The 12,468-nt window shown below is 43.0% G+C and overlaps 1 protein-coding gene across 1 annotated transcript in view; it reads left to right on the top strand.

Annotated features, from left to right (window-relative positions):
* Nucleotides 1-9,240, top strand: part of CA14 (carbonic anhydrase 14) — a 55,326-nt gene extending 46,086 nt beyond the window's left edge. The window contains exons 5-11 of the mRNA XM_073567116.1: nt 2,517-2,612; nt 2,730-2,796; nt 2,878-3,035; nt 3,117-3,240; nt 7,327-7,344; nt 7,437-7,521; nt 8,298-9,240. Of these exons, the coding sequence (XP_073423217.1) occupies nt 2,517-2,612; nt 2,730-2,796; nt 2,878-3,035; nt 3,117-3,240; nt 7,327-7,344; nt 7,437-7,521; nt 8,298-8,355 (606 nt within the window). The 3' untranslated portion in view covers nt 8,356-9,240. The remainder of the gene's footprint in view (nt 1-2,516; nt 2,613-2,729; nt 2,797-2,877; nt 3,036-3,116; nt 3,241-7,326; nt 7,345-7,436; nt 7,522-8,297) is intronic.
* The last annotated feature ends 3,228 nt before the right edge of the window (nt 9,241-12,468 follow it).

Genomic DNA, 12,468 nt, shown 5'->3' with positions numbered 1-12,468 from the left:
AATGTATGTACACAGTGACTGCACTAGCAGAATAGCAAGTGCAGCTCTGGGGTATAATGCAGGATGTAACTCAGGATCAGTGCAGGATAAGAAATGTAATGTATGTACACAGTGCCTGCACCAGCAGAATAGTGAATGCAGATCTGGAGTTACAGGAAGTAACCAGGAAGTACACCGTGACTGCACCAGCAGAATACTGAGTGCAGCTCTGGAGTATAACACAGGTTGGAACTCAGGATCAGTAATGTAATGTACACAGTGATTGCACTAGCAGAATAGCAAGTGCAGCTCTGGCGTATAATGCAGGATGTAACTCAGGATCAGTGCAGGATAAGAAATGTAATGTATGTACACAGTGCCTGCACCAGCAGAATAGTGAGTGCAGCTCTGGGGTATAATACAGGATGTAACTCAGGATCAGTAATGTAATGTATGTACACTGTGACTGCACCAGCAGAATAGTGAGTGCAGCTCTGGAGTATAATACAGGATGTATCTCAGGATCAGTACAGGATCAGTAATGTAATGTATGCACACAGTGACTGCACTAGCAGAATAGCAAGTGCAGCTCTGGGGTATAATGCAGGATGTAACTCAGGATCAGTGCAGGATAAGTAATGTAATGTATGTGCACAGTGACTGCACCAGCAGAATAGTGAGTGAAGCTCTGGAGTATAATACAGGATGTAACTCAGGATCAGTACAGGATCAGTAATGTAATGTATGTACACAGTGACTGCACCAGTAGAATAGTGAGTGCAGCTCCGGGGTATAATACAGGATGTAACTCAGGATCAGTACAGGATCAGTAATGTATGTACACAGTGAGTGCACCAGCAGACTAGTGATTGCAGCTCTGGAGTATAATGCAATATGTAACTCAGGATCAGTACCGGATCAGTAATTGTAATGTTTGTACACAGTGACTACACCAGCAGAATAGTGAGTGCAGCTCTGGAGTATAATATAGGATGTATTATCTAATGATACATATGATGTACCTCCGGCCTTCGGATCCCCTATAATTCATCTTGCTGTGTGACTACGTTTCTGGTTGTTGCATAGATGTTTTTAACTTGTTCTGGTTCTTAGTCGGTCAGTTTTCTAGCTCAGTAACCCCATAAGGATTACAGAGCTGCAGGGTCTCTTACTCTGATTGCAGGAATGTGCTTACACTCCACGGACGGACGCCCCAAGCTCACAGAACAAAGAGCACTTAATAACGCAGACCGAGGCGTCAGCAAATTGTCCCTCCACTTTCCATACTGCAGGATTTTTGCATCCTATCAGCGTCCCGTCACTCCAGCTATGACCAGGGTGTTCAGAGTTAACCTTTGGTCTGTAAGTTCATTAGCACCAGTTTATCTACAAGGGGTCATAACATCTGTACCTATTCTTTTAATAATCAATCCTTTTGGAAAGGGTACGCCATTTTTCTGCTACAAAACCTATGGTATTGTGTGTCTGCAGCCTCCGCTAGGAGCTTACAGATTTACAGAGAGCTCGCCCTAGCGGCCGCTGCAACCCTGGCTCACATCGCAAACTCGACTTCTCCAGCGATGCTCTAGGAGTGCTGAACATTTATGGAGGAAAACTCGCACACCAGAAGACTTCACCCACTTCAAATTTATGTTAAAATCCTATAACTCTGCCCTTCACCGCGCCAAACAGACCTACTACACCACCCTGATCTCATCACTATCCAACAACCCCAGGAAACTTTTTGACATCTTTCTCTCCCTCCTCAAGCCGACAGCACAAGCCCCTATCACAGACATTTGTGCTGATGACCTGGCCTCCCACTTTACAGAGAAAATAGATAATATCCATCAGGAAATCCTCTCCCAGCCACCAAGTGCAGTGACTCCCATCCCTTCCTGCGTTTACCCTGGTTCAATCTCCACATTTGATCCCATCACAGAAGAAGTCTCCAGGTTCCTCTCTTCTTCTCGTCTGACTACATGCACTGCTGACCCCATTCCCTCACATCTCCTCCAGTCGTCACAACTCACCTAACTACAATCTTTAATCTCTCCCTCTCCTCGGGCATTTTCCCATCCTTCAAACACTCTATCATTACTCCATTATTAAAGAAACCCACCCTCGACCCATCCTTCACAAACAACTACAGACCAGTCTCCAATCTCCTCTTCATATCTAAACTCTTGGAGCGACTTGTCTACTCCTGCATATTTTTTTTTGTAAGTGTGCATGTGTAGCCCATTCACTCTCTCTGTCTATCCTCCACTTCCTCAAGATGGCTGGACCATCATTGTAAATGCACACCTGTACTTTGTATCACCCCCACCTCCTTGTAGATTGTAAGCTCTCATGAGCAGGGTCCTCTTATTTTTGTCTTATTTTGCTTTAATTATATTGTTAACGTTGTTACTTATGACTGTTGTGTTTGAAACTGTTAAACTGTAAAGCGCTGTGGAATATTTTGGCGCTATATAAAGATTATTATTATATAACTGTATAAAGGGTATTTTTATCATCTGATCTTCTTCCCCTAGTTACATATTGTTCATTACAACTCGGACAAATTCCCGAATATCAATGAAGCCAAAGACAAGCCGAACGGACTGGCAGTGCTGGGGGTCCTGATAGAGGTGAGAGACGTGATAATACCTGTACATGTACAAAATTAGAGATTATCCTCCTCCCTTTTAACCTCTAGAGGTGACTGTAATGCAAAGCTACAACCTGCAGCATTTTTCTCTCTACAGACTGGTAGTGAAGATAACGCGGCCTACGGGAAGATCCTCAGCTACTTGGATAAGGTCACCTATGCAGGTAAGAAAAGCCAGAAATGTGCGACACGGCTCCGCTGCCTCGAGTCTCTCCCTATACTAATGTCAGTAATGTGTCTGGCAGATCAGAGTGTGTCCGTCCCATCCTTCAATATCGAGGTGCTTCTTCCTGAAGGTCCGGACCAATATTTCCGATATGGGGGCTCCTTGACCACTCCGCCCTGTTATGAGAGCGTGGTGTGGACCATCTTTTACAACAAAGTCCAGATCTCAATGTCTCAGGTCAGTCTCATTGACCCAAAAAAATATAAACCAGTGGACTTGTTTGTCATGGACAACCTTTTTTTCATTTGTGACTTGCAGATGGATAAGCTTCAGACAATGCTTTATTCTACCAAAGCCAGTTCTCCCTCGGCCGTCTTGCAGAGCAACGTGCGTCATCCTCAGCCGCTCAACCAGAGGACTGTATATTCCTCATTCATGATGCGTGAGTCAGACTATATACATATATCACCTCTACACAGTCACAGGAGGGTCCGGATCACCATTCTTACACATATGATCCTACATCCTTGACTTCAGCTAAGTTCCCAGCACATCTGACTGTAATGCTGCCTGCCTTCCCCCTCAAAACAAGGTTTAATGTCCTAAATACTTGGAAATTTGCGCTATCCAACCTATGATGGTGCCCTCCTTCGTCCACAGTGAGGTATAATCTAGTGTTCACCTCCAATTCTCCTTCCTTACATCTTCGGCCACTAATAGTCTACATGTGAGACACACGATTGTGCCTACACATCTATAGCTGAAATTGCAGAAATGTTAGATCATACCATGCATGTATGTAAATGTAGAAGGGTTATTCAAGGCACCAAGTTCTAGTGTTATGTTTGCAACAAACAACCTAACTCTTCTAAAATTAACGTTAAAGGACTTCTTCTGGGTGGTGCATATGCAGGTAGTGCATGATGTAAGATAAGGAAAAAATAGAAACTGCAGCACTCACTCCTTATTCCAACTTGTTGTTTACGGGTCCATGGACCCATAGAAGTGCCAGTAAGGTGTGAAACCGCCGTAGTCCATCAAGTCTTCTTGTTCACTTGAAAAACTCCCCTGACACCTGCATGTCCGCATGTATAATGTCATTGTTGTAATGGATTAAACCACAAGTTTGAATAAGGACCGGGTGAGTGCTGCGTTTTCTCATTGCTCTATTAAAGTATGCATGTATTTGTAGGGACAGTAGGCTCAGCTCTAGCTCTAATTATAGCTTAGTACAGACTTGCTGGATCATACAATATGTATATGTGTAGGGACGTAAGCTTCTCTAGCTCAAATAAAAAAATGTTGGACCATACCATACGTAGATGTGTAGGGACAGTATGCTCATCCCTAGCTCGAATTACAGAGTTGTTAGACCATACCATATGTAGATGTGTCGGGACAGGAATGTGACGGTCACAAGGGGGCATTCTTTGCGTCTGGAGGAGAGAAGGTTTTTCCACCAAAATAGAAGAGGATTCTTTACTGTTAGGGCAGTGAGAATCTGGAACTCCTTGACTGAGGAGACTGTGATGGCGAACTCAGTCGAGGGGTTCAAGAGAGGCCTGGCTGTCTTCCTGGAGCATAACAATATTGTATCTTACAGTTATTAGGTTCTTTAGAAGGACGTAGATCTGGGGATTTATTCTGACGGAATATAGGCTTAACTGGATGGACAAATGTCTTTTTTCGGCCTTGCTTGCTAACTATGTTTGTTCTGTCCTCACTGAATGAGACAGACATCATTGCAGCTTATACAGGCAGCTAAACCGCTACACCGGGGTCCAATAAGGAGACTGTAGGTTGAATCTGTGCTTTATTGAACGTGATGGTATATTGGCGCGGTGAAACTACAAACAAAACATATATGCATACAATCAATACTGGGTTCATCAGGGATTCCTATATACATAATATATCATCTGCACTAATAGCTAACCAGTAGAGAATTAACTAAGCAGGCTAGTATGAGACAGAAATTGGATACAGGAAACAAATACATACCAGCGATGCTATCACAAGGGGAGAGAAATGAGATGCTTCCTGAATGCAGGCTGAAAGAAAATGGTGGACTGGAGGGAAATGCCATAATCCTTTGCAAAAGGCTACCAGGATGCATTGCAATCTTACCAGAATTCATTGCAACGGCGGGAAAATACAAGCAAAGTGAAAGTAAAATAACACTGCGGTTATGACTCTGGTCACTAGATGGAGCCAAAGCAAACACTGTAAACATTAACAAGCAGATAATCAGGATTATGAATCAGATGTCGGAGACAGAACAATGTTACTATCTTATCCCTCGCTCAAATTACAGAGTTTTTAGACTATACCATACATAGATGTGTAGGGACAGTACGCTCATCCCTTGCTCAAATTACAGAGTTTTTAGATCATACGATGTGTAGGGACAGTATGCTCACCCCTCGCTCTTATTGCAGAGTTGTTAGACCATACCATACGTAGATGTGTAGGGACAGTATGCTCACCCCTCGCTCTTATTACAGAGTTGTTAGACCATACCATATGTAGATGTGTAGGGACAGTACGCTCATACCTAGCTCGAATTACAGAGTTCTTAGACCATACCATACGTAGATGTGTAGGGGCAGGAGGCACACCACACAGTGGCCTCTTTCAGGCACTGTAGCTCAGATCCCAATTATTCATTTTAATGGGAGGTCCAGTACCAAGGACGGCCATTTAAGTGTATGGAGCTGTAACTGTCTTACTATCAGGGGGGCTGCCAGATATCTGACCCCCACCAATCTGATATTGATGACCTATCCTAAGTCCTATACATCTATATACTGTATATATCATCGCCAGTTGGGACTTCCGGCCGCTGTCCCCGAATACCATAAGGCACCGCGGCAGTGTCACTTGCACAGGCGCAGTTCGTGGCCGCAAGGGGCTGTCCGGGGAGTCTGCCAGGGCGGTGTGTGTGTTTATGTATGCAGGCATCGTCTGATGGGACTACAAGTCCCATCCAGCTATGCCTGCTACAGTGACAGTGAGTGACACATTAGCCAATGATGGGACAGTACTAGTCCCATCATCCAGCTAATGTGTTGAATGTAAAAAAAAAACAAAAAACACATACAGTACATATAGTTCATACTCACCATCTACACCTAATCCCCAAAGCCCTCGCTCACCTGCAAAAAAATAATCAATATACTCTGTGTCCGACGTAATCCAATTAATAACGATCGTCCCACGACGATCACCCGTGAAGAGCTATCACATCAGCTGATGCGACTGCTCTCCAGGGGCTCCGGTGATACAATGACGGAGATAATCCTCCGCATTGTATCACTCCGCCACCGACAGGTCACCTGAGTTCACCTGTCACTTTGCGGCACTACAGCGTGACAATTTTCTGAAAAAATGTGTCTTTTAATTCATTAAAATATTTTTCTGGCGGTGTCTTTTTTTAACCCTTTGATACTATAAGATTAATAATGGATAGGCATCTTATTGACTCCTCTCCATTACTAACTGGGCTTAATGTCACCTTACAATAGCAAGGTGACATTAACCCCTTATCACCCCATATGCCACAGCTACACGGCAGTGGGATGAGAGGGGCTAAGTGCCATTATTGGCGCATCGTACAGATGTGCCATTTCTGGGGCGGCAGCGGGCTGGTATTTCTAGCCGGGGGGGGCAATATCCATGGCCCCTTTGTAGGCTATGAATATCAGCCTATAGCTGTCTGCATAGCCTTTCTGGCTGTATAATATAGGGGGCCCCCCTATTTTAATAGCCAGTAAAGGCTATGCAGACAGCTGCGGGCTGATATTCATAGCCTAGGAAGGAGCCATGGGTATTCCCTCCTTCCCAGGCTACAAATATTGGCCCGATATCTATTTATCTATAGATATATCTATGTATCTCATTCCTTCTATCTATCCATCCATCCCATATCTATCTATGGATAGATGGAATGAGATAGATATGGGATTGATAGATATCTATAGATCTACCTATCCCATATCTATCTCTCTGTCTATCTATCCATCTATCTATCTGTGTGTGCAATGGAGTGTGGGCTGGACAAATGTAAAAGAGGAGGTTGGACCAGAAATGACATCACATTTTTTTTGTTAAATACCATATCTTTATTTACCTTACCTGCACATGCTTACTTACGATTTTTGATTACCTGACGCAGCACAAACTTTTCCACGGTCCCTTACAGTGTATCAATTTTGTCTACTATCTGAGACACAAAAATACTGCCTACTACTGGTATGTACATAGTTCATACCTCTGAGGCACTGCTTCTGGATTTGCCATTTTAACTGTAATGAACAAAAAAATAACTAAAAATATTTGGCCTCATCACCATTACGTTAGAACAGATATGTAGGAAAGCGCAAACGGTGTGAGACATGTCCGCTGCTCCTGTCAGCACCACTAAGCATACACAGATGGTAATTTCACTGCACTCCCGATGTGATAGCATCCGGCCTATTTCTAGTCTTTATATATTTGTAACTATTCTTCCATTTCTTTTCTCTTACAGAACCAGCCTTAACTACAGGTAATGCCCCTTTACCATAGGATTCAAAAGAAAATAGCGGAAAATTAATGTAAAGATATATATATGGGGGTTTTTTTGTCCTCCCTTAAAAGGTAAAATTCTTGGTATCGTTTTTGGAACATTCCTTGGACTGCTGGGCCTCTCTTTAGTTTTGTACTACATCATCAAACAAGTCAGGTAAGGAGTCTTTGTCTTAAGCAACGCTGCCATCATAACAGAAGCGGACAGCTCTTAAAGGGAAAATGTCTTCTTGAAAAACAGTAAAAATAAAATCAGGTTTACGTTTAAACGTATTTTTTCATTTTTGGATTTTTTTTTTTTTTCAAATATCACCATCTCTATTGCAGCTTTTTAGATTTTAACTTCCTATTTCAGGAAACTTCACATGTGCATTAGCAGCAAAACAGACTCCGCCCCCACCTTTTATATTAAAGCATCTAAATAGCGTGTACCAAGCAGGCATGTGGGGCAGGGGCAGCTGTGACATCACCTTTTCTGATGAGTGGAGCTGTACATAGATGTTTACAGTCACTATAAACCTGTCTGTGATAATTAGTATGCTGAAAACTCTATAAAAAATAAGTGAAAAATACAGCAAGTGGCAAGTGTCAAAATTATAGGAAGACTTTTTTTAATGATTGATTTTGGAAAAAAAAAATTAAAGATCATTTTCTGACATATTCCCTTTAAAAATAAATCCCTTTAATGAAAATATGAAGTCATTGAGTAAGAATATTGATTCTGCCTCCGTTACATGGTGATCATTGCCAGGCTCTTTCTGGCTATGAAGCAGCCTTCTGACAGCAGTGCGGTTTACGCCAATGTCACAAGGACGCCAAATAGTAATGTAATCATTTATCGTCACCTGCAGGCCATTATGGGCATTGCAGTCACCTTCACTTTCTATGAAGAGTATATGTTCAGAATAAACTTATTTCCCATTGTTTGCGCAGGAAACACAGAGAGCAGACCTCCGGCCCCTCTGAACAACCCGGGGGCGTTAAGGCTTAAACAGCAAATATGAAGGCTTTATAAGACTGAGACACTGCGCTCCTGCGCAGGAGCCAATATCAAGACTGTGAAACTTATTTTTTTTTTAAAAGATGCTGCAAACTGCAGACATTCAGTATACGATATTACATGGACCAGCGCCAGGTTCCGGGGCACCACCACTACCCGCTTATTGGAACGCGAACCCTACAACCTGCACCTCCTGCCTTCCTCAATCCGTCACAAATCTGCAATGTGCACCTATTCACTGACACCAACCAGAGATCCTGAAATAGCGAGATGATGTGGGTTTTTTTGTAGGTGTAAGTAGTGGATTTAAGGTAGAGGGTGCAGTCATAGGTGAAAATGCTGCAGGGGTCAGCAAAATGCAGCACTCCAGCATGTCTCAAAGAAAAGACTGGTGATGGAAGCAAGCCCTTAGTATAAGGTTATCAAGAACCTACGCCCGTTGTGTACCCCACTTACACAAATCCCGTCTGAAGCTACCCACTAGATACAAGTGCCTTCAGCTTCTTCCTTACATACAGCCATGTTTCTGTGCCCTGCCAGGGGCAGCATATTCTACAATATCACATTAACCTCTCTGTGCCAGTAGCCTCTGCAATATGTGGAAAATCAGATGCTGGAAGACAGTATTTTATGTTTCTTGTGTGGCCTGTATACTGGGGAGGCAGCCGATGCCCTACGTGGGTTTTTATCAGCATGTGCATATGTCTCAGGCACAAGGCTTTAGCCTCACTTGGTCTCCAAAATGGCTGTCAGCACAGGCCCAGCAATGTGCGAGGACGGTGCAAGGTCTGTCCGTTTGTAACTTGTGTGTTATTTGTGTGTTCAATTTATTTTGTAATAGTAAATTTCTACAATAAAAGTAGTAATTGTAGACAACAGATGTGTACACATACATTACTATTATTCTGCACTCACTATTCTGCTGGTGCAGTCACTGTGTACATATATTACATTACTGATCCTGAGCTACACCCTGTATTATACCCCAGAGCTGCACTCACTATTCTGCTGGTGCAGTCACTGTGTACATACGTTACATTACTGATCCTGTACTGATCCTGAGTTACATCCTGTATTATACTCCAGAGCTGCACTCACTATTCTGCTGTTGCAGTCACTGTGTACATACGTTACATTACTGATCCTGTACTGATCCTGAGTTACATCCTGTATTATACCCCAGAGCTGCACTCACTATTCTGCTGGTGCAGTCACTGTGTACATACATTACATTACTGATCCTGTACTGATCCTGAGTTACATCCTGTATTATACCCCAGAGCTGCACTCACTATTCTGCTGGTGCAGTCACTGTGTACATACATTACATTACTGATCCTGTACTGATCCTGGGTTACATCCTGTATTATACCCCAGATCTGCACTCACTATTCTGCTGGTGCAGTCACTGTGTACATACATTACATTACTGATCCTGTACTGATCCTGAGTTACATCCTGTATTATACCCCAGAGCTGCACTCACTATCCTGCAGGTGCTGTCACTGTGTACATACATTACTGATCCTGTACTGATCCTGAGTTATATCCTGTATTATACCCCAGAGCTGCACTCACTATTCTGCTGGTGCAGTCACTGTGTACATACATTACATTACTGATCCTGAGTTACATCCTGTATTATACCCCAGAGCTGCACTCACTATTCTGCAGGTGCTGTCACTGTGTACATACATTACATTACTGATCCTGAGTTACCTCCTGTATTATACTCCAGAGCTGCACTCACTATTCTGCTGGTGCAGTCACTGTGTACATATATTACATTACTGATCCTGAGCTACACCCTGTATTATACTCCAGAGCTGCACTCACTATTCTGCTGGTGCACTCACTGTGTACATACATTACTGATCCTGAGTTACCTCCTGTATTATACTCCAGAGCTGCACTCACTATTCTGCTGGTGCAGTCACTGTGTACATATATTACATTACTGATCCTGAGTTACACCCTGTATTATACCCCAGATCTGCACTCACTATTCTGCTCGTGCAGTCACTGTGTACATACATTACATTACTAATCCTGAGTTACATCCTGTATTATACCCCAGATCTGCACTCATTATTCTGCTGGTGCAGGCACTGTGTACATACATTACTGATCCTGAGTTACATCCTGTATTATACCCCAGATCTGCACTCAATATTCTGCTGGTGCAGTCACTCTGTATATACATTACATTACTGATCCTGAGTTACATCATGTATTATACCCCAGAGCTGCACTCACTATTCTGCTGGGGCAGTCACTGTGTACATACATTACATTACTGATCCCGAGTTACATCCTGTATTATACCCCAGATCTGCACTCACTATTTTGCTGGTACCGTCACTGTGTACATACATTACATTACTGATCCTGAGTTACATCCTGTATTATACCCCAGATCTGCACTCACTATTCCGCTGGTTCAGTCACTGTGTACATACATTACTGATCCTGTACCGATCCTGAGCTACATCCTGTATTATACCCCAGAGCTGCACTCACTATTCTGCTGGTGCAGTCACTATGTACATACATTACATTACTGATCCTGAGTTACATCCTGTATTATACTCCAGAACTGCACTCACTATTCTGCTGGTGCAGTCTCTGTGTACATACATTACATTACTGATCCTGAGTTACATCCTGTATTATACCCCAGAGCTGCACTCACTATTCTGCTGGTGCAGTCACTGTGTACATACATTACTGATCCTGTGTTACATCCTGTATTATACCCCAGATCTGCACTCACTATTCTGCTGGTACCGTCACTGTGTACATACATTACATTACTGATCCTGTACTGATCCTGAGTTACATCCTGTATTATACCCCAGATCTGCACTCACTATTCTGCTGGTGCAGTCACTGTGTACATACATTACAATACTAATCCTGAGTTACATCCTGTATTATACCCCAGAGCTGCACTCACTATTCTGCTGGTGCAGGCACTGTGTACATACATTACTGATCCTGAGTTACATCCTGTATTATACCCCAGATCTGCACTCACTATTCTGCTGGTGCAGTCACTCTGTATATACATTACATTACTGATCCTGAGTTACATCATGTATTATACCCCAGAGCTGCACTCACTATTCTGCTGGTGCAGTCACTGTGTACATACATTACATTACTGATCCTGAGTTACATCCTGTATTATACCCCAGATCTGCACTCACTATTCCGCTGGTTCAGTCACTGTGTACATACATTACTGATCCTGTACCGATCCTGAGCTACATCCTGTATTATACCCCAGAGCTGCACTCACTATTCTGCTGGTGCAGTCACTATGTACATACATTACATTACTGATCCTGAGTTACATCCTGTATTATACTCCAGAACTGCACTCACTATTCTGCTGGTGCAGTCTCTGTGTACATACATTACATTACTGATCCTGAGTTACATCCTGTATTATACCCCAGAGCTGCACTCACTATTCTGCTGGTGCAGTCACTGTGTACATACATTACTGATCCTGTGTTACATCCTGTATTATACCCCAGATTTGCACTCACTATTCTGCTGGTACCGTCACTGTGTACATACATTACATTACTGATCCTGAGTTACATCCTGTATTATACCCCAGATCTGCACTCACTATTCTGCTGGTGCAGTCACTGTGTACATACATTACATTACTGATCCTGTACTGATCCTGAGCTACACCCTGTATTATACTCCAGAGCTGCACTCACTATTCTGCTGGTGCACTCACTGTGTACATACATTACTGATCCTGAGTTACCTCCTGTATTATACTCCAGAGCTGCTCTCACTATTCTGCTGGTGCAGTCACTGTGTACATATATTACATTACTGATCCTGAGTTACACCCTGTATTATACCCCAGATCTGCACTCACTATTCTGCTCGTGCAGTCACTGTGTACATACATTACATTACTAATCCTGAGTTACATCCTGTATTATACCCCAGAGCTGCACTCACTATTCTGCTGGTGCCGTCACTGTGTACATACATTACTGATCCTGTACTGATCCTGAGTTACATCCTGTATTATACCCCAGATCTGCACTCACTATTCTGCTGGTGCAGGCACTG

This window comes from Dendrobates tinctorius, unplaced genomic scaffold (genome assembly GCF_039654945.1).
Source record: "Dendrobates tinctorius isolate UK_male_01 unplaced genomic scaffold, ASM3965494v1 ptg000019l, whole genome shotgun sequence".
NCBI lineage: Eukaryota > Metazoa > Chordata > Amphibia > Anura > Dendrobatidae > Dendrobates > Dendrobates tinctorius.
The sequence above is the reverse complement of the archived record's forward strand: the minus strand, read 5'-3'. Positions and strand labels throughout refer to the sequence as shown.